The sequence below is a fragment of the Aptenodytes patagonicus genome, chromosome 6 (assembly GCF_965638725.1).
Source record: "Aptenodytes patagonicus chromosome 6, bAptPat1.pri.cur, whole genome shotgun sequence".
Lineage (NCBI taxonomy): Eukaryota > Metazoa > Chordata > Aves > Sphenisciformes > Spheniscidae > Aptenodytes > Aptenodytes patagonicus.
In genome coordinates, this window is record NC_134954.1 from 50,062,839 (window position 1) to 50,086,177 (window position 23,339).

A 23,339-nucleotide genomic window follows, 5' to 3' on the forward strand; every position below is an offset into this window, starting at 1 on the left:
CAAAATTTCGGTCTAGCTGAAGTAAATGTAGAAAATACAGGACTTTGCAAACTCTCTCCTGTTGGGGAATCTTAACTACATTTCCACTCGACAAAGAGATAGCAGTCTCCTATGAGATGGGGCACTGGACTGTCACTCAGAGCATAGGTATTTGCTTTCCAGCTTTGATGCTAATATGTTGTGTCACTTTGGGCAAGTTGCTCCATATTTTTGTACCTCAACTTCCGCTACATCTGGGGCAGGATCTGTTTCATATTGTAATCACACTCCGTGCAATAAGAGCCGCTTGGAGTCTCAGTGCCATAAAAAATTACAGACTATGATGAGTCAGAATTTTGGTACTTAGAGGCACCAAACAAGCATTAACATGTTCTGGCTCATGTTTTGTCTATCTTTGAGGACATAGGCAAGATATTCCAGAAGACAAAGCATGGGACCAAGCAGGGAGACCTAGTTTCTAGTCAATAAGAACTACTAACTCAAGACATCTGCAGCTCCTGTGTCTCACTGTTCTGTTCTGTGTGCTGGAAATAACAGGAATTGCACGTCTCTGAGAAACCTTCAGGATCCAGAAGTAAAAATCATTTTGCAAGGACAAGTAAAGAGAAGTGTGTATATATTTCAGGGGTGTTTCTATTGTCTGTCTGTCCGCTGCTGTAGTTGAACATTTCATGCTTCCATGGAAGACTGAACATTTTGGTACCATTTATTTCCTTATCTGCAGAGACCATAAATACAATATTGCTTTTACTAGGCAACTCTGACATTGATAACGGACATTTATAGAACATGTTCGGAAATTAGTATGTTTCACTTAAATGGACTGTCAGTGTAACAACTTTAACAATAATACATGAGGTGCGATGATTTCATATCATCCAGAGAACTGTGTTTCTATGGCAGTGCTGCCCTGGAAGTGTCTTGTTTCCTTCTCTGATAATCTGTTTTGTTGCAGGAGAAGGACTGAGTTTTTTGAACTTGTCAGTAAAGGTGGTTATGATTGGAACATAAAAAAACACCGCGAAATATTTCGGTGAGCACTACTATTTCTTGCTTTCTGGTTATTTCAAAGTGTAGCCCTATTTGTTTAAGGAATTTCATATATCATGGAGTAAAGACTTAGAGTAACAAGAGAAGGTAGCTTGTTTTAAAAATATGATCCATGATATGAAACGTACGGTATGATTTCTAAACATTACGAAACAGCAGGGATGTAATCAGTGTGACCTCACCTTCTCCATTCCTATTTCTGCCTTCACACCCTGTCACGTTTTCTTCCCTTTCTCCCAGCCCCACCAGTTACCGCTCAGCCCTTCCGCTCTTTCTCCAGAAAGCATCAATATTCTGCCTCAGGACACAAAGATCTTGTGCGTTTCCCCGTTCCCTCCTCCTCCCAGCTGTTTTCTTTCACCGGCCATGCTTCTCTCTGTTCTTCTAGTCTGTACCTGGGAATTTGCAGATACACGGTACTCTTCTAGCCCTCACGAATGATCTGAGCTTGCATCCTACTGAAAACCTCAGACATTGTGGGTGGTTTGAGTACACCGTGCTTTTGAGGCAATAAAATGTGTGCATTTGCATATGCATGTCTGATTATGTCTCGTTTTATCTGAAATTTCATTAAATTTCGGTTTCCTTTTGGTCTTTTGACCAAAATGTTGGCCATTTTCTATTTTCCATATCATTTCACCCATTCCTAGTTTTAGATTCAGGCAATATATTTGATGCTTCATTTTCAGTGCCCTTGTTCTTCATTTAAACTTTCTTAGACTTTTATCTGCATCATGTACTGTACATAAACGCATTCTACAGCTGAATGGTTTCTTTCTCCTAATGCATATAAAACATGGTTGTAGCTAGGTATTAAACTACAGTGGAACAGTATAGCTCATAGTAAATCTTAAATTTTTATTGTAGATGAGCAGTAGAAACTGCTTAAACAGTGTCTGGGATGCCTCCTGTGATTATAGGTTCTCTTGCTATAGCAGTCACTTACAAATAGGCATATAAATTAATCCAGTTTGCAGATGTTATTATGTAATAGTACCCTTACTTAGATCATGTGAAGCACATGCTTTCTAGTATATTATAGGTATTAATGTAAGTAGTGTTAGAAGTATTGCAAAATTAGCAGTTACTCCCTTGCAATATCATTTCCTTTTTAGTGTGCAATGCACAATACCAAAATTAATCGTTTGATGACCTGCAACACATTAGGCACAATTGTGATGTAAAAGCCATGCTAATGGCTAAGATTTCAAACATGTCATTCTTTTCTGGAGGAAAAGAAGGTAGCAGGGCTGACATTTTATATATGTATTATTTATTTATGCATCCAGAGCAGAGTTGTTTAGAAATCCAACAAAGGTTGATTCAGCTTGTATTGTTCATTTCTGTTTTTCAGATCAATGCTAATGACAGCCTGTGACCTTGGAGCTGTGACCAAACCGTGGGAGATTTCAAGACAGGCAAGTCATGATTAATAGCAGGGCTGGGAGGAGGCAGGACTGGTGGGACAATATTCCCAGGGCCCTGGCTTACAAGGGACCAAAACTGGAATCAATTTACAGCGGTATTAATGCTATAAAAAAATAGCAGGGAGTTTCTGCGAGAAATGGTTTATTGCATAATCTTTCCAAGTACACATGCTGGTGAGCAGCATGTAGGTACCTGAAGAGATCTGGCTTTACAACCTCTCCTCTTAATAACCTTTTAAATCCCTATCAAAAAATAGATGGATTAAACAAAAAAAAGCATTAGCCACATGTAGCTGCACTTACTTGTTTTGTCCCAAAGTTTTCCTTGGTAGCGGCAGAATCTTCTGTAAATCAAAAATACCAGCAGATGATCAGGAAACTTTGATTAACATAAAACCTTCAGTATATACGATAAGAGAAATGTGTTCATTTTCTCAACACTGATGGAAAAAACTGCAAGTGTAGTATAGAGCCTTTTTTAGCATCCTGTACTTGGAAACAAACAAATAAAAATTCAGGCTTCTGCTGCTGAGTAGGCTCTTTAGAAATATACATAAAACTTGGGTCCAGCGTTGGCAAACAATTACAGTGTGAGAAAGCAACCTGTCCCAAAGTCTTGCCCTTTACCACATGATTTTCCCTCTTCTAGGCATCTTTCCTTACTCAGCATCCATCCTTAATATTTCCTGTACTCACGCTAATAATTCTCTGTCCTTTACTGAGGTCCAGAACAAGCCAGTAGAAGGCAAGCTGTGTAGGGTTTTGGAGGAATATACAGCATCAAGAAGCGAATAGGAAATACACCAGTGCAGCTGAGTGTGGCTAAGCACCTGGAGGGAGTTTGGTTGGCTTAACAGCAAAGTGATAGTTAAAAAGATGGGGTGAAAAAGAGAAGCTAGACCAGAGAACTAGTGAGGCAGGAGCAGCGAGATTTCTTGGAGGACAAGGAAGTAACAGAAGCTGAAAGGGACTTGGCCTCCTTTGTGGTAGTATGAAAGTTACGTGCACAATAACTCCGTAAGAAAGCATTTATGTGGCGAGGACTTCAGCTCAGCTTGTAGTTTTGTCAGATGAGTCTTTTTTGCTTTTATAAGCAGACTATGAGAATAGTCCTTCTAAGGCTGTTACTCTACTCGGCCAGAATATGGTCACCTCATATGGAAATCAGAGAAGTTGCTCGTATCCTGTGGTGGGAAAATGAGTCACAAGACTTTTCAGTGCCACCTAGCCGCAGCTGCAGTGTATGCAACCCCTCCTCATCTTTCCTCTTTAAGCCAGTTAGCTTCTCCATTTTCTTTGACAGCCAAAATGTCAGGTAAGGTCTGTTTTCCATGTTGTCAATCTTTGTGCTATGGTGCTGAATTAGTGCTGAAGTCTCTGGCAGACTGTTTTTTTTTATCCTTATTGCTTTTGAGGTCTGCAGGTGAAAATTCCCCTGCAGCCTAGTATACAGGTTTACAGGTGTACAGGTGATTGAAAAATCCAGTCTGGGATTTTTCAAGTCCACAGAGGGAAAACAGGAAATAGTTGGACCTCAACTGTGCCAAAAGAAAAAAAACCATGAAAAGTGAGGGAGAAAGAGATTTAAATATATGAATCAAAGGGAATAAAGGCTACATGTAAGAAGGCACAATTCAGGAAAAGAAGATAGAAAGAGACAAAAGAAGAAGGAAAGGGACACAAGGAGAACAGGATCAGAATAGTGGTGAGAAACAGGGGTGAGACTATGTCTTGATTATTTTAATACAATACACTTGGCAAACCCTTAATTGCTGCTAAGTTGTTAAATTATTCCTCTATCTGGAGTATTGATCCAGAATTTTATTAGCGCGCTGGGATTACAGACATTATAAAGTTCCAAACTATGTGATAGCCTGGCTCAAGATTTAAGAGTACTTTATAGCATCACTTCACCTACTTCCAATTTATTTTGGTACTCCTTATTTCAACTGTAACAGGCTTAGGATTTGTGAATGTTAGCTACCATGCAGTTGCTAGACCAAGAAATTTTGAGATTTCATGAAGTGCAGGTTTTCTCCTTCATAGAATCATAGAATGGTTTGGGTTGGAAGGGACCTTAAAGATCATCTAGTTCCAACCCCCCTGCCACAGGCAGGGACACCTTCCACTAGACCAGGTTGCTCAAAGCCCCATCCAACCTGGCCTTGAACACTTCCAGGGATGGGGCCCCCACAACTTCTCTGGGCAACCCGTTCCAGTGCCTCACTGCCCTCATAGTGAAGAGTTTCTTCCTTATGGCTCATCTAAATCTACTCTCTTTCAGTTTAAAGCCATTACCCCTTGGCCTATCACTACAGGCCCTTGTAAAAAGTCCCTCTCCAGCTTTCTTGTAGGTCCCCTTCAGGTACTGCAAGGCTGCTATAGGGTCTCCCCAGAGCCTTCTCTTCTCCAGGCTGAACAATCCCAACTCTCTCAGCCTGCCTTCATAGGAGAGGTGCTCCAGCCCTCTGATCATCTTTGTGGCCCTCCTCTGGACTCGCTCCAACAGGCCCATGTCCTTCTTATGTTGGGGTCCCCAGAGCTGAACGCAGTGCTCCAGGTGGGGTCTCACCAGAGCAGAGTAGAGGGGGAGAATCACCTCCCTCGACCTGCTGGCCACGCTTGTTTTGATCCAGCCCAGGATACGGTTGGCTTTCTGGGCTGCAAGCGCACATTGCCAGGTTCTGTTGAGCTTCTCATCAACCAACACTCCCAAGTCCTTCTCCTCAGGGCTGCTCTCAATCCATTCTCTGCCCAGCCTGTATATGTGCTTGGGATTGCCCCGACCCATGTGCAGGACATTGCATTTGGCCTTGTTGATCTTCATGAGGTTCGCTGGGGCCCACCTCTCAAGCCCGTCAAGGTCCCTCTGGATGGCATCCCTTCCCTCCAGCGTGTCGACTGCACCACACAGCTTGGTGTCGTCGGCAAACTTGCTGAGGATGCACTCAATCCCACTGTCCATGTCACCGACAAAGATGTTAAACAGCACCGGTCCCAATACCAACCCCTGAGGAACGCCACTCATCACTGGTCTCCACTTGGACATTGAGCCGTTGACCGCAACTCTTTGAGTGCGACCATCCAGCCAATTCCTTATCCACCGAGTGGTCCATCTGTCAAATCCATGTCTTTCCAATTTAGAGACAAGGATGTCATGCGGGACAGTGTCAAATGCTTTGCACAAGTCCAGGTAGATGACATCAGTTGCTCTTCCCTTATCCACCAACGCTGTAACCCCGTCGTAGAAGGCCACCTAATTTGTCAGGCACGATTTGCCCTTAGTGAAGCCATGTTGGCTGTCACCTATCACCTCCTTAATTTTCCATGTGCCTTAGCATAGTTTCCAGGAGGATCTGCTCCATGATCTTCCCGGGCACATAGGTGCGACTGACTGGCCTGTAGTTCCCCGGGTCTTCCTTTTTTGCCTTCTTAAAAATGGGGGTTATGTTTCCCCTTTTTGAGTCAGTGGGAACTTCACCGGACTGCCACGACTTCTCAAATACGATGGATAGTGGCTTAGCAACTTCATCCGCCAGTTCCCTCAGGACCCACGAATGCATCTCATCAGGTCCCATGGACTCGTGCACCTTCAGGTTCCTTAGATGGTCTCCAACCTGATGTTTTCCCGCAGTGGGCGGCTCTTCATTCTGCCAGTCCCTGCCTTTGCCTTCCGTGACTTGGGTGGTGAGGCTCGAGTACTTGCCGGTGAAGACTGAGGCAGAAAGTCATTGAGTACCTCAGCCTTCTCCATATCCCAGGTAACCAGATCTCCCATTTCCTTCCGGAGAGGGCCCACATTTTCCCTAGTCTTCCTTTTATCACCAACATAGCTATAGAAGCTTTTCTTGTTGCCCTTGCTGTCCCTGGCCAGATTTAATTCTATCAGGGCTTTAGCTTTCCTAACCTGATCCCTGGCTGCTCGGACAATTTCTCTGTATTCCTCCCAGGCCACCTGTCCTTGCTTCCACCCTCTGTAGGCTTCATTTTTGTGTTTGAGTTTGTCCAGGAGCTCCTTGTTCATCCATGCAGGCCTCCTGGCATTTTTGCCTGACTTTCTCTTTGTTGGGATGCATCGCTCTTGAGCTTGGAGGAGGTGATCCTTGAATATTAATCAGCTTTCTTGGGCCCCTCTTCCCTCCAGGGCTTTGTCCCATGGTACTGTACCAAGCAGATCCCTGAAGAGGCCAATGTCTGCTCTCCTGAAGTCCAAGGTAGTGAGCTTGCTGTGCACCCTCCTCTGTGCCCTGAGGATCTTGAACTCCACCATTTCGTGGTCACTGCAGCCCAGGCTGCCCTTGGCTTCACATTTCCTCACCAGCCCCTCCTTGTTGGTGAGAACCAGGTCCAGCATAGCACCTCTCCTCATTGGCTCCTCTACCACTTGGAGAAGGAAGTTATCATCAGTGCATTCCAGGAACCTCTCGGATTGCTTATGCCCTGCTGTGTTGTCCCTCCAACAGATGTCGGGGTGGTTGAAGTCCCCCATGAGGACCCGGGCTTATGAGTGTGAGGCTGCTCCTATCTGTCTATAGAGGGCCTCAACTGCTTGGTCTTCCTGGTCAGGTGGCCTGTAGCAGACCCCCACTATAATGTCACCTGTCCCTGCCCTCCCCAGGCAGAGCTCCATGCACTCCAGCTGGTCATTGACATAGAGGGCGACACCCCCTCCTTGTCTCCCCTGCCTGTCCTTCCTAAAGAGCCTGTATTGGCTCTTAACCTTATCCAGGTTAAATACCTCAAAATGTTGACAAGCCATTATCTGGAGGCAACAGGAGAAGGGTAACAAAGTATTCTAAAGAATTTAACTTACAAGCCATTCACAAATATGTTTATTGTATTCCAACACTTCAGTCATGGGAGCCATCCCACCATGTCTCCGTGATGCCAATAAGGTCATACCCCTGCAGGCGTGCGCACGTCTCTAACTCCTCTTGTTTATTCCCCATGCTACGTGCGTTTGCATAGAGGCATTTAAGTTGCCCCCCCCCCCCCCCGAACCCCTTAGTTCACCCTCTTGTGCCTTGACATTATATCATTTCCTAGCGTGAAAACACTTGAAAACAATAAGGAGGCATGACCAGGAGCTTTAGGAACTGAATGCCATCTTCAGTAGATTAGTTTCCTTTTTTTGCATCTCAGATGTCACACATATCTATCTTCTAAGCCCCACACATGAGAAGAGTACAGTACGTAAAGGCTACTATATCAGGATTGCTCACTGTTTGACTTCCTAAAATTCCTGTTGTTTCCATAACTAATTTTGTTTTTAAATCTTGTGTTCTTCTGCGAAGCACAAACCTCTGCTGAATAGAACATCTTCATTCACAAAAATCAGAAAGACGCATTCCAACTTCCAACCCACCAGTTCTTGATTTTGATTCAATATGATAATCACAATCTGAGTTCATATTTAGATATTCAGATCCTATAGTGATGACAGTCATGGGAAAAAAGTAAAGCCTAGTGCAGAAAAAAACCTTTATGATTTCACATTAAATTAAGACAACAGAGGTTATTGGTTAATTAAGTTTCTTTGACAAGGGAAGTTGTTTATATAGGGCAACAGCCTGTAAATACGCAGAGTTTTGCACATTTTACAAAGCACTTTTACAGACATAATTCTGCATGCCAACAAGAAGCTATAATTTTCTATTCTGTTCTCAATATTTGAGTAAGTTGCATATAACTGCATTGAGTGCTACCTCGACATTGCAATGTAACTCCCCCCATCAATTCCTTACCGAAAAGGGGTAAGCGTGCCTATCAGTGGTTATGGCTATTTATACCCCCTGTATGCCCAGTCCTGAAAACTGTACAAACATGTGCCTGACATCAGTCATGTAAGTGGGGCTATTAACTTCTTTGCAGTTAAGCACAGGCTGAAGTACTGGTCTGAGAAAGAACTCATTACCCTAAAAATTATGTAGCAAGAACTCTAATCTTTATCATGATTTATGTTTTAGGCAGCTGAGCTGGTAACCAGTGAGTTCTTTGAACAAGGAGACAGAGAAAGATCTGAACTCAAACTCACGCCTTCAGTAAGTTTTTATCACTTCTGAAATAGTTACTAACTCGAATAGGGTAAGAAAATGTCATTGGGTTCATTCAGAAAAAATAACTGTATTTTGTATGTAAAGAAAAATCTTGGAATAAATAAGAGCTCTGTCCAATAAAGGACATGCATTTAGAGCCATATATAAAAGCTCTCCAGTCAACTCAGTCACTTTTGCATTGAGCCCTTCTCCCCATTTTCTGTACCTATTCCCAAGGTTATTCTGTCAGTTAATTCTCTAAGCAACAGGTACTCTTTTTAATACACAGTATTCAAATAAAAAATCACCAGCTACTTAGGGAAATCAAAACTGTCAGATTTATTTTATGCTGCAGCTGTGTCCATCTGTGTTATCTGATGTATCAAATGCTGAAAAGCATTTCTATAGGTATACGACTAAATGTAACACTGGGATTGAAAGGATAAATTGGTATTGAGTGGAATATAGGCAGATGGGTATAAAGTATCAAACAAGAACTAAGAAAAAAAGTTACATAAAGATTTTTCAATGAACAATTTGAGGAGAAAGCCTTATCCAGGTTAAATACCTCAAAATGTTGACAAGCCATTATCTGGAGGCAACAGGAGAAGGGTAACAGAAAGTATTCTAAAGAATTTAACTTACAAGCCATTCACAAATATGCTTATGCTTCCAAAAATAAAAAGACCATTCCAGTGGCTCAGACTTGTTCTCACTTTGATAATATTCACACATGAGCCTGTGGTGATGTAATGAAGTCAATATAGTTAAAAAGTTTGTAGTAAACAATGCTCAGATACAATAAATGGCTTTTCACTTTGTATACTGTCAGAGGTTGGGACATTAATGGATTTCTTTCCTATAGTAGTTCTGTGTGTACATCTCAGAAAAAATGGTAGCTATAGTCCAGTAGAAGAGTAATCAGTCAGTCATGGTATTCACAATTCTGAGACCAAATCTAGACCTGAATAACTGCAAGTACCATTCCATATAATATGGTATAAGTGCCTTTCCTGCCTTGTATATGAAATTTGCAAAATGTGTTTCTCATGCTATTGAAGCATAATAGGAAGTAATTTTATTTCAACACATACATTAATGTTACAGTCTTCAAGTAGCAATGAATTCCAGTGCAAATGGCCCAGGTCCAGCAACCTTAAGAATTATTTTAAGGTGTGTTATTACATCTACATTTTGGACATACTGTAGACTTGGTAGAAGTGCAGAGAAAGACAAAAGCCAGAGCTTTCTTCTGGACTCATGTCTTCTGAAAATCTGCATCCAACAGCCTAGACAGGTGGGATAGAAGAGCATATTGCTATAAATATCTTCAGTATTTCCTCCATCATAGGAGCACTCTGACTCTTCCTTTGGGCTGTACAGTCTGCACCAAGGAATACAGTAATTTGTGGGCCACATGTAGGATGCTTTGAAGCCATACAGCTTGAAAGAAGATTTTCCTCTCTGGCTCTTCACAATTTCAAAGAATCCAGTAAACTGATGTATTAAGTGTTTTATGTTAGGAGATAAGGCCAGGAAATAATCACAAAGTTCATCCCTTCTAATAGTTGATGGCTAAGGGTCAAAATCATGTAGAGTTTTACCACATTAATGAGGAATTTTTAAACAAGATCAAATGCTGATGTATTTCATGACATATCGCTATGACAAGCCACCCAGATAGGTATTGCTGCTAGTTAGGTAAGAGAGTTGTTAGTCAGCAAGATAATGTGATATTCTCTTATCTTACAAATCAAGGATTTTTTTCTTGTGTTGTGCTTATAACAATCTGAAAATTACAGGATTTTTCAAAATTATTTGAATAGGAAATACAGAATCCTCCAAAATCAAACCCAAGATTCTCATTTAAGATCACAGAGTCCTTGAATCTTACCTCCTGGTCTTATTTAGATACATTGTGTGATACCTGTTTATGTCAGAAAGAGCAGGCTACAACTAGAAGAATTCAACCAGACATTTAATGTAATGTAATATGTATAGTCTGGAGTTTCTAGAAGGTACAGAAGGAAAGTAAGTTTTCTCAGGAGACATCAGCCTTGAGGACATGGGCCCAGAATAAGAACAGACTTTCCACAGAAAAAGACAGAAAGATTTAAAACTTGGCATATTCAGAGAGTTAAAAAAGGCATTTGGTAAATGGTATGGATGACCATTAGAAGGAGGATTAAAATCCTGTAGACGGAAAGCTGATGGACCCAAGTAATGTCAGGCAGGGTATGAAGGAAACTCAACTCACGTTCAAACTCTTCAGAACTCTGTTTCTTCCATCTCCTTTCAGCCAACAATTGAGCCTCTTAAATATCAGCTTCAACCTCTATAATCTCCTCTCTGGGGGAGTGCCGTGAGCAGTGAATTAGGCTGCTTCCAGTGGAACAAATTGATAACTGCTCCCAAAACGGATACGTTGATTCTCCGCCCTTTGGATTCACAGACATGGCTGGTTCTGCAGAAAGGGTCTATAACTAGGAGGGAGGGAGCCAGCCCAGATCCATCACTGTTCATTTTGCCGAGCTGGAAAACCCTATGTGAGAAAAGGGAAATTTCTACTCAAAGGTATCCGCTTTACATTTCTACAGGAGGTTTCTTACCAGCTCAACTCCAACTGCGGAGCATTTCTTTTACATCACAGAATTATAAAATTCAAATACATTCAGCCTACAAATTTCAAAACAGAATTGAAAATAAACAGTTTATTTTTCATGCCAGACAAAGCAGTAGGGAGACTGCTGCAAAGATTGATTACGGTTTACAAGGTGTTCTGGTTGTGAGAATTTGATCATAGCTCCGAAGTGCCGGATGATGTGTCTGTAAAATACTCCAGTGTAATAAAGCATGACAGTTTTGTTCCCTTCTCAATTCAGGCCATTTTTGATCGGAACAGGAAAGATGAACTACCCAGGTTGCAGCTCGAGTGGATTGATAGCATCTGCATGCCATTATATGAGGTAATTTTTACTTACTGCTCCTGTAGAGTCCAGAGAAGACTTGAAGGCTATTTGCACTCTTATCTTTCTTTGACTTTACCAAAAGTCTGAATTCTATCCAGAAATCTTCAGATTCCCTGAAGGTGGTGGTAATATCTGTAAACATAATTCCTCTCTAAGTTATAAAAGCTGATAGGGCAACTGTTTATTTTATTATGTTTGAGACAAACTGATTCTCATCATGGCAAGGTGTGGAGTGCTCTGCAGAGAGGTGCCAGAGGGACGACCTTGTTAGGTGCTGCTGTCAGGCCTGTCTGAATATGTGTGACCCAAAGGGAAGCTCAAGGCTGAGGCTTTGCACTCCCTTCTGGCTCCTTTCCAAACTGTTAAGGGGCACTGTAGGCCAAGCCTTTAAGGTCAGTGACAAATGATTTGAGGTTTAACCTGTGTGCTGTTTAACTTGGAGTTCACTCTTTTAATCGTGCTTCTACACAAACTGCATGGGTGCTTGGTATAAGATGTATAAGCTCTCAAGTACTACTTTATTAGGGCTATAGATGACCAGAATAATGCTTCTCTCTTTTTGGATTAAACCAGCTTCAGAATTTGACTTGTGTAACATAAGCATCACCGTTTTAACTTTTTCTCTCTTCTATGTATAGAAAGCAGAGATAGACAAGCAGGATGATAAATGGAAAATAACACTATAGAAACTTAACCATCAATAACTGTGTCAGCCAGTCTTCCTCCTACTCACTGAAACCACACAGACTGCCTTATGCCACTAAAGACTGCCATTTGGGCCACTGGTATCTGAGAAAACGTGGGGATGTTCTCACTAGGTATTTTTTGGGAACTGCAACAAGTTCTCCCTGTTACCACTGCACCCCAAACTGCCTCACATCTCTGAGCAATGAATGAGTCAGTGATGACACGAAGCCAAGAGCTGGGAAGCAGGTACCAGCTGCCATGTTAACATTAAACTGTTGAACTTCTGCCTGAATGTAGCTTCCCTACACACACACAATAATGGAGTAGCAGTTCCTTTTCATTTTACAGACCAGATGTGTCACCAATAGCAAATGAGGCAAGAAGGATGATGTGCTTCCCCTGCCCCCTATACCTTGTAGCATCTGAGGCTGCCACTGTGGCAATAATGAAGTGACTGCCCAGCAGCAAAAGCAACTCGTGTTGTGTGACGTGGACAACATGCGCTTGTGTAAACAGCGAGATGGGCTACTGCTTTACCAGTAGATCCTGTCCCTTTCTTAGGTCAGTCTTTGTCATGATGAAATAAACTAAATCTATGGCTTTCAAACAATTAAGGCAAAGCAAGCACAGAAGATAATAAACCTGTATTTTTTAAAATAGCGAGATCATTTTGGACAATATGGGCCAGGGGGGAACTGACCTTGGACGAAAACTCTTTAAAAATAATGTTCCTTTCTATGTAATAGTTCATGTTACACTAGAATGCATATTATACCAGAATTCATGGTTTGTAATAGCATCTGTAATCCAAAAATGTACAATAAAGCAGGAAGAGCTGACAATCGTACCGTCCTCTGCATGAGAAGACTACATCTGAGCACTAAAGCTCTGGTTAGTTAGCTCCATCTTAGCAGGAGATCTCTGGGGAATATATTCACATCTGATTTCCCTGCTTTCTGCTGTCTTTGCATCATGCTGTGCAGCTATTAGCCTGCTGCTCAACAACTTAGAAAAGAGACACCATCAAACCTGGAAGTCATTGCAACACCAGCCTTAGGGGTAAACAGAAAACTTGATGTCATCGTATCACACTGCGGGAGATTCTCTCTTCAATATGAAGCCAAGTTTTAATTTTCATATCCAGCTTAATCAAACCTCAATACACATATCACAGCAGTATATTCAGGCATTGTAAATCCTCCATTTAGGGCTGGCTGAACACTACAACTATGGCCAAGTCCTAGATTTCTTTTTCTTTCCAAATACATTCTTTAAAATTCTAGCCATTGTAATACGTTGTAGGGACTGCATGTGGGGATAGAATGGGTTACATCATTACAAATGCAACATAAAGAGGCAGAGTGGCAGCTGACAAATTAGTAAAATCTTAGCGGTACTTATATAGCTCACTAGCATAGTGCTTATAAAAACCGTATGTTTGACATAAACATTTGACACATTGTGATACCAAAATTACAACATTAAGCCGTAGAGAACAAAATCAAGGCTTTCGCATGTAATTTTTTCCATGCTAGTGATTAGAAGTCCTGAATCCATGTGCGCAGATCCTAGCATCCAGAGCCCTGAAGGGACCTCTGTGAGGAATGCGTGCGTCCATACCAACGCAGTTGCTACAGCAGGACCTAATGCTGTGCTCTGTTTTATTTGACACCCACGCAGTAGAGATGGTCCCAGCAACCAGTGAATGCTGGCAACTCCCATTAAAGTCAGACAGGAGATCAGCAGAACCCCCTGAAATTTTCTTTGCTCACAGTAGTTCCCAAGAGTGGGCTATTCTTGGCAGCTGCGGATGTCTGAAGTATGCAATGCGGAAGGAACTTCACAGCCGAAACTTCCAGGAGTGGTCTGACACCACCCCAGTGCCACTGACAGTACTATAACAAACCATATCTTCTCCACAGTCGAAGCTTATGAGTTAGGCTACATGCCAGAGTGCCCACGAGGAATGTTTCATACTTAAAACAGTATATAAACTTTGCAGAGCATTTTAGAGACTTGCGGCCTTCCTAGCTTTATTTTTTTTTTCTGTTCTGAAACATTCTTTGGGACTTGATCAGTCTTCTGGGGAGATTTGGCTCCACTTCCTCCTTATGCATCTGCTCTGCTCGCTGCATTTCCTTAAGGTAGCTCAAGAAAACCCCCTTTGAGGTGCAGTTCTTCTTCCAAGTAAAAGATAATGAAATCTCCTTTATTGGGGGATGTGTATCACGTGCCTCTGCTTACCTGGCTGGAACTGTTTTCTGAGTTTGGCCCCTTTTTGTGAGAAGGTTTACAGGTGACTAGCAAATCCTCAAGATCTGTGCACCTTCCATTAGTAATCCTGTTTGACTGCCCCTTGGAATGCCCATCTGACCCGGAAGAAAGAAGGTTAAAGATATACAAAACATGCTACATCATAAGCTAATGTGGAGCTTGAAGCTAAATATAGATATATAATGATAGCTGGAGATATAAAAAAAAATGAGGAATTATACATAGCTAGATTTCCCATATCCAAGTGTCTAAATGCAAAACTTTTTTGTGTTTGCTCTGTAAGCCTGACTCTGCTCTTGGCACAAGGTAAGCCATGGCTCTGCTCCCTTGCTCTCTCCTACATCTGCTGCTCAATGTGGGAATCAAGCTACCTCCAATTTCAAAATACCTTAGTAATCAAATCTGTTTCCTTCACACTGTGGATCAAAGGTTTGTGAAGATAAAAGCTTCCCAATTTTTTTTGTTCGTTGCTTTTTATTACACTTGGGACATTATAATTTTATTGAATTTACTTTTTTGTTACTGTAGTGATCACTGATCAGAGTATTTTTATGTGACAGTGGAGTTTTTGCCTTGAGTAGCAGAACAGCCACCCATTTACTCTGAAGCTCTGATTTTAGGGGCTTTAGTCACACTTTACTGCATTTGCTCTTCATTCAAAAATGACAGCAAGAGAAGAGTTCATCAGTAGAGATGAGAAACAAGCTTATTAGAATAATAATTTATAGAAAAACACAATTTTTGGAACTGTAGAGCATTTCAAATCTACTAATGTAGCTTCAGTATGAAGTAATCATCCCCTTCTTTTTGGTAGAATATTCTATAAAGGCAAAGCACATGCAACTAAAGCAGAAAATCTAAGACATCCCGCTGAAAATAAAGCACTATGGCTACACTGACAGCTGTGTTCACCACACAGAGAAAGTATTATGTACCTATTTGGACATATATGTTCATGTAACAGGAAACAGAATTTTGATCGTTAAGACAAATTACCTCTCTGACTCTCCAGTAAAGAGATGCTAGGAGTTTCAACACTAACAGATTTCTCTCCTGGATTCTGTGGTTTGTGTGTACCTAAGATAGGATCAGTCACAGATTTTTCCCAACTCAGATTAGATTTCTCTGTGGGGAGCAGACAGAGTGGGAGAGTGAAGATCTTACTCTTTTTAATCATTATTTTTCTCACAAACAACATCAAAGCTTCAGCGATTCCCATCAAACAAAAGATGCTAACAGAAGCCCAGCTCTGTTCACAGCATTGTTAGGCAGAGACAGTAACGCTATGAATAGCAGGGCCAAAGGCCGTGCACTCTGCTTCTGGGCAGATAAATACATAGTCAGGTAGTCAGTGACGATGACAGCAGCTATTTAAATTTAAGGGAGATGTCTTTGTGGAAGATAAAGAAGCTCATGGCTTTTGCAACTTATGCGTGCCTGAGATTGCCCTGCTCACCTCTACCTTGGTGCTCCATTGAACTGCTCCATTTTAGTGCTATTTTTAGTGCTATTCAAGATTTTCTTGGGTATTGAGAGCATTAAACACATAATAGTATCTACAGAAGTGAATTTGCATTACTTCATCTAAGATTCTAGGGGGAATCTGGAAAGAGTAGAAACAGTTATGTTTAGCCTAGCAAGTACTTTAAATGTTTTGAACGGAATGTGGAGGGACAGAGTCCTTCTTTATCACATTGTTTGACGTACTTAGAAAGAAATCTAATCACTCTGTCTACGACTCCAAGAGCTCTGATATGCCTGTCTTCCTACAGAAGATAATGTCTGGCCTTGTAATTAAATCTATCTTTAGAGTATGATGATGTAGCTGCAAAAGCATCTATTCTGCTTGTAAGCATACGTTAAATGCACAGGTTATCATAAACGGTAGAGCCTCTACAAAGCATAGAAAAAATACACAGAAATCTCCAACCATCATGGCTACCTCTGTGCTTTAACTTCTCCAGTTCAAGAGTTGAGTTTGACACCTGAATTGCAAGAGGATATGCACACACAGTGATTTTTTTTACAAAGTGTGTACTCTAGTTACAATTATAAGGCAGATGAATCTTTTAATATTCCTTTGCAGAGAAGGAGGAAAAGGTATGCTTTAAGAATCATGCTTACACTGCTATGTCCTGATGCAGCCCTTCCTCAGTTACCACTTCTATTCCTTTCCCTCATTCCTTCGATGACAATTTTGTATAAGGAAATATTTATAAGAAATTCAGGGTTTGGACCGCTCCTCTAGAAGTCCTGCTTGCCTAGAAGGGACTGTATGGGATGGCTTAGTCCTTACTCAGGCAAAAGTCACTGGATGCAGCCAAAACAATGATGTTTTCCTTCAGATGCTTCTGTCCTCTCTACACAGTCAGAGCTGAAAAACTTTTAAAATTATTTAATGAGGAATAGTTTATCCGTATGAACATTTTGGAAGTGGCTTACTGTACCCACCATTCACCCATACCTGGGGTGGTTGCTGCAAAAGTCAGAGCACTGCTGTTCTATTTTAAGTTTGCAACTAGTCAGGGGGCAGGGATAGCACTAGGTAGCGAGCTGTTCACCGTGAGCAACATACAGACATTCCCTGAAATACGGTCGCAAGTTGTTGAAAAGTGTTTTAAGCAAAAAAACAAAAAGGGGAATCAGGACTAAGCTATTCGGAAAAAATGTGTTCACAGGAAGCAATTTGATCAGCTCTGTGTGATTCCCATTGAAATCAGCTTTTCCTTTGTAGCACATTGAGGGAAGAGGAGGATAACTTTCAATAGATCCTAAAGAATACCATAAAGATGCACGCTTTTGGCAGGGCTTATTTCTGACATTTGATTTGGACACAGAGAGTGAGAGATAATGCATCTGTGCTTCCTGGGACTGCCTGGCTGACAAGGATTAGTAAGGCAGATAGGCTCAGGATGCAGTTACGTGATACACCATGGACTGAGGCTGCACAGACGTTGGCAGATCAAATTAGTCTCACTTTGTGTTGAAATCCAGGGGGTAATATTATCCAAGGAAGAGCAGGTGCAACATATTCTGCTGTGTTTGTAAGAAATTTGCTTCAGAGGAAACTTAATCAGGCCAAATGCCAGTGCTGGGGGGAGTTGGTAGCTAAGGATTACATTAGGAATAAGGGTTTGTCCCAGAGAGAGGAGATTTTGGCACTGCAGAAGGATCTTTCTGTAGCCTTGAGATAGGAACTCAACTAGGTTCAGCACTTTTGTTGCCTTGTTGCTTGTCTACTATTGATGAACCTAAATGAGGCCACCCAGAATGAATTCTCTTGAACTTTCAGAAAACTCAGATACTTTGACTGTATTGCAACTTCCAATAATGGAATAAGCGTCCGCAAACTGTTTTTCTTACCTTTTCTTACCTCATGCCCTTAACCTACGGGCATGGTTTTTTCTGCTCCTTTTGTACTCGTCGAGAGAAAAGGTGAAGAAGAGCTATACAATAAAGAAAAACCAGGAAAAGAAGAAAGAATGCTTTTATTTGCAATTTCCTTCTAAGTCAGTCACTATTTCACAGTGTAATATGGAAGGGGCATAGTTTTGGTGGTTTCAGAGCAAGGATTTTTGTGTATATGAGTAACTCGAACACCTTTTTACAATGGGCACAAAGATCCTGATCCTCTTTTTTTGTTTCCTGAGAGCAGGGAGGGATTCATTTTGCTTTTGGAAATTAACAGAACATTATTTTTGCTAGGATTTTTGTAATTTGGTGAGATTATTGATGAAACATTGTATTACTATCAACAATTTTAGGAATTTACAAGTTTTCCCAAATCGCTTAGAAGAAGGCACAGCAAAAACAAGTATTTTTTCCCTTCAAACAAGAGTACTTCAACTTACTTCTCCGATAGTCATCTTATGCCAAAAAGGTCTCAACTGAAAGGGCAGGTCATCAACAAAGATATTTGGGAGAGGACAGAAAAACCAACATTTGCCATTGACTTTAGTGAAGCTAAGCTTCACTAAAGGCTTTCAGCCTGATCTGTAAGAAAAAGTGAATAATTCATAATACTACAATTTCTGTTGCTGTCTCATTTAGAATTATCTGCCCAATGTGTTGCGAAGGACGTGCAGTCATGTATGGAAATGTATATAAAGATCTGAGGAAGTAGATTGAAAAGTTGGCAGCTAAGGTAGAAGAGACAGCCAATAGAGGGAACTCAAATTGTACAGCAAATCTGAAAGAAGATAAATGGATAATTTAACAGCCATTCAGTTTTCAAGAAAGACAAAGCACAAACTACATTGCATCAGAAAAGGACTAGAAATGATGATGGATGAAACACTTCAAGTAAGTGTTTAACACAACAGAATCACAGTTGCCTGCAGAATTCCCAGCTGAGGGCAAATTCAAAGAACTAAATAAGGATATGAGACTGATACGGTTTGAAGAGTTTTTCAAAATCCATTTAGTAGCAAGGCAGAAGACATTGATCAGCTGCTTGGTTAAAATGTTGAAAGGAAGAGAGTTAGAAACATTCTGTCTCTTGCATGCTACAGACATAGAATCAAAACCATAAACAGCAGAGCAAAATAAGACGTTGTTTATGAAGTAATAACTCTTCTGAGCAAACCCTTGGTTTCATGAAATTATTATGAACAGATGAATCATTTGCAGCTATAGCAACACATCAGTTGAGCTACTTCAATAGGTACCCAGTCCTTCGGTATTACTCTTTCCCTTTGAGTGCATAGCATGCTTGATACTGGTCAGAGCACATTTGGCTACCAGGAGCCAAATGTACATATTTTCCTCCCTGAAGTACCTGGCACATTTCACCAGTGGAGAATCTTACTTTATAATCATCCCTCTATAGTATGCATGTTTACTTACAAAGGAGTGCAGCGTTATTCTTGCTAGTGTACCATCACCAAAAAGAAACATAGCCCTAATTCATAGCAGAAGAGCTGAACACTTGTGCATGTATTAGATCCCTTTCCAGTCACAATTAGCTTCCTTCCACACTGCTAAAAATTTCTATAGAGAAGATAAAAGAAACCCCTGTTTTCTGTCAGGGGAGTTAGTAGTATATTTATTTCATCTAATTACATTTTTAGGCATCAGAAAAAAATTCCCTGGCAGAAATGCAAAAGTAATGCACTGATGCATTATGTACTTGACGATCTGGACCCCTCCTCAGTAAGCCCTAGAAGGAATAAACAAAGTTCCCTTCAACTATGAGGAGATTGCAGTAATTTTTTTTTTTCATGAACTCAGCCTCCTCCCAAATACAGTAATTTTTTCTGGAACATAATGATTAAATATGTCCCTGAATCAGTAGGGCAAATAATTAATCTATATATGCACACAGTCAAAAGTTCATAGAAGTTAATCCCTGTATCTTCTCTGTATCGCTTTATCTTCTGTATTCTACCTATAGAACGTAGAATTTTAGCAGTCTTTTTGTTTTTAATACACAGGCATATATACAGAAATACTTTTGGCCATCAAGTATTTGTATTATGAAGATCAAATCTGTGGCTGACTGCAGTACAGGTTCCCTTTTATCTGAACTAATCTGAAGTTCAAGGACTTTCAGATAGATGGCTCACCTTTGGCCTATGTATTCTCATGTGAAAGCCACTTCAGCAAAACTCAGGAGTCCAATTCAGCTTTGTTGTAACTGGTCACGACTCTCTTGACTTCAGCAATGCTTCATATGCTTACACCAGGTCTGAATTTATCCCTATGGCTTCTCGGTCACTAGTCCTCCCTTCTAACTCAGAAACTGCCTACATAATAAAAGTGATTCATTAGAAACCACCGGGTTCCAAGTAGAGTGAACACTGAGACCTATAACTTTTTGATATGTGCTCAGTCATAAAAATGAATTTATATGGTCTTACTCCATAAACTCACTTTACAAATATTAGACCCACAACCATACTTCCGTGAGCTTGTCAAAGCTCATAAGTTAAGCAAGGTCAGAACTGGTCAATATTTGGATGAGAATCTCCGGGGGGGGGGGGGGGGGAAGAAAAAAAAGTATATACTCTGAAGGTTCTGCAGTGTTTGTAAGTTAGGGCATATCGTGCTCCTCCTTAAAAGGATTTGGTATTAGTCTTAGGATACAACAAAATGTTGTATTTGCTTTAGCAATAGTTTAGACTCTGGCCACATCTGTGCTGCATCTTGGCTGCTTCAGATAACATCCTTTCCCAGAGATGAAGGTGATGTGGCAGATGAAGTCCTCTCCCCCACCACCCCCCTTCAACCCAGGAGGCAGATGCCTCCACTGCTACCCATCGCCCTCTCCCCGAAGAGGTTTGTTGCTACTTCTACTATTTCTGCATTTTCTATGCTTTATCTAGCAAAATATACCTAAGAAATACATCTCTATACCCTAGAAAAAACACTCTCTGCTCCCTCCCTTCTCCCATAAATAACTTCCTATGTCACGCTCTCCCCCTTTTGAGCTCTCCCTTCAGGCAGCTCTGCCCCCTCCCAGGTGCACACAATGTATTGCTGAAGTGCCTTTAACCTTTTCTTGTACTGGAGGAGCTTAGATGTAAGAGGAGCTATACCTTGTAAAAGTATGCTGTGGACAGAGCAGTACATAGTAACAAAAGATACCTACATTATTGAAGGTGGTAAGAAAAAGTCAGTGCTGTACAGTAACGTTCTGAGAAACAGCTTAGTCACACATCTGAGGTAATACATGGATGCAGAAGGGAGCTGCAAACCTATCTGGCTTTTCCTAACGCCGGAGCACACGGCCACCAGCATGACCGCTCTTCCAGCACGCTTTATCACTCTGCGATTAAGAACAGCTTTTACAGCAAAGGGGATAAAATGGGAAGGGTCACCAATCCTGTACCTACTGCCGTGTAGCAAGGCAGCTGCATTGCAGTGGAAGGACTGCAAGCGGGCACCGAGGTCCCAGGCGGAGAGACTGGAACTCCCCCAGGCAGGGCTTCCCTCACCCCCTCCCCGTGCCCAGCTGGCTGCCCGCCAGCTCACAGCCCGCCTGCTGCACCGAGGAGGGATGAGGAAAAAGGGCGTTTCTGGAGCTATGACTTTATGTGCTGGTGTCCCATGTCAGACAGCTGTTGAAGACCAAGCGTCTTCCTACTAAAGCAAATAATAAATTGAGTGTTAAGAAGCTGGATACCAAATTAGACAGATCACTAGCAAAGCTGTTCGTAAGAGGCATGCATCAAAAATAGCGGCCTGGAGAAGCAGTACATCAAGGGGGTTTCATGCAATAAAATGGAAAGTAAAAAGTGCAGCCAGGAGGTAGAAAACCCTGACTAGGCTACAGCCAAATAAACTTAAATAGGTTTGGGAATAAATTGGTGGTTTAATCCGGATCAGGAACAGGTGCTATGAATGTAATTCAGTAAATGGTCGAGAGCCTGCCAGAAGGGAGAGAAATGTGTTGCTTTTGAGATAATTTCCCAGAAGCTTCATAAAAGAAAATTGATAACTGGAGTTTAATAATTAAAACAGAGCCAGATATACAGTAATCAAATGAGTTTTTAATTACAGCTCAAGCAGAAATAAAATCCAATTTATGTACTTTGTATCAGAAAAATCCTACTGAAATGCTTTGGTAGCTGGAAGAAATAAAATAAAAGCTAATTTCCATAGGAATTATAGTAGTTGGTTTAATTAAAAGACTAGATCGGAATGAAAGAGTCCCAAAGTGAAAGGACACTAAATACAGAAGCACTGTTTAAACATCAAATCAATGTCTGAATAAAAACGTTTTATAGACCAAGTGCAAAATCTGCACTGCCGAGTATCCCTAATCTGAACTAATGTGTAACAAAATAAAGTTTCTTAAAATTACACTATGTATTTTATAAGTTTTCAATAGAATTAATTGTTTGTGCTATTGTAAAACTGAATATTAAAGACATGGTTTATTCTTTCTTAAATACTCAATTTATTTTGTCAAAGTTAATGTTATTAGTTAACCATTCTTGTTATTTACCTGGTAACCTCTGTTGCACCTGGGTTATTAGACTCTGTAATACACACTTAGGTATATATTTCTTAGAAATATATGTATTTTACTTTTGGATTTAAAATGTGTTTACAGCTCATAAGATACAGTGATTGCTGTTGAACTGTGTGGGTGCTTCTTGAATCCATTCCCAATCTACTTGGGCTTCTGGTCTCTGCTGTAGCAGACGCAAAGCTGATTGATCTAAGCAGCTCGAGCACTCACAATCCTCCTGGCACTGTACGTGAGAGGGCTGTCTCCTACCATAAAAGCGTGGCGCCTGCCTAGGCCTGGAGGGATGGGCACAGCAGTAGGTCATGCCCAGGCCTCTGCGTTTGCTCCCTGGCACTAGGATTGAAAACATCACAGTCTTGTGGTCAGTCTTGGCAAAAAAAAAAGTACAGGAAGGACACAGACATAGCCTAGAGCTGCACAGCCACACTGAGACAAAGTCCACTGTCCCAATGAGCTCCTTCTCCTCTGCGTTGCCTGTAGCAGGTATAGGTTGCTGGTATAGCATTTATGATGGGAACAGACTGTGCTGCATTTTCTGCTCACAGATCCTGGGGCTGACCGGGTGTGAATGTGGAATGCCGTCTTTGCGCTTAGAGACATTTGAAACACACTGATTATTTTTGGTTTTTAAATCTAAATTGTATATTGGAAAAATACTTCACGAAAACTTTTTCGAGATTTAAGAAATACCAGCAAGCTTAACTGCCAGTGGATGGACGCTGGCTTTGCACAGAAAGGATCTGCTAAGTTGCTGTCAAGAGTTGCGTATCTAATGTGCTACCTCTAGACGCAGAGTTGGTAGTGGTAACGCAGGTGCTAATGATAACAGCAGTGAGCTTTTCAGGTATTTTCAGGTGTTTGTGATGTATTACTCCCCCTCTGTTTTGGACTCTGCCAAATCAGGTTTGAGGAATGCACAATG

At 41.2% G+C, this 23,339-nt stretch overlaps 1 protein-coding gene across 1 annotated transcript in view; it reads left to right on the forward strand.

Moving 5' to 3' along the window:
- PDE11A (phosphodiesterase 11A) overlaps window positions 1-23,339 on the forward strand; it is a 142,244-nt gene that overhangs the window by 117,148 nt on the left and 1,757 nt on the right. Inside the window, exons 16-19 of the mRNA XM_076340748.1 lie at window positions 956-1,033; window positions 2,405-2,472; window positions 8,448-8,518; window positions 11,395-11,478. Of these exons, the coding sequence (XP_076196863.1) occupies window positions 956-1,033; window positions 2,405-2,472; window positions 8,448-8,518; window positions 11,395-11,478 (301 nt within the window). The remainder of the gene's footprint in view (window positions 1-955; window positions 1,034-2,404; window positions 2,473-8,447; window positions 8,519-11,394; window positions 11,479-23,339) is intronic.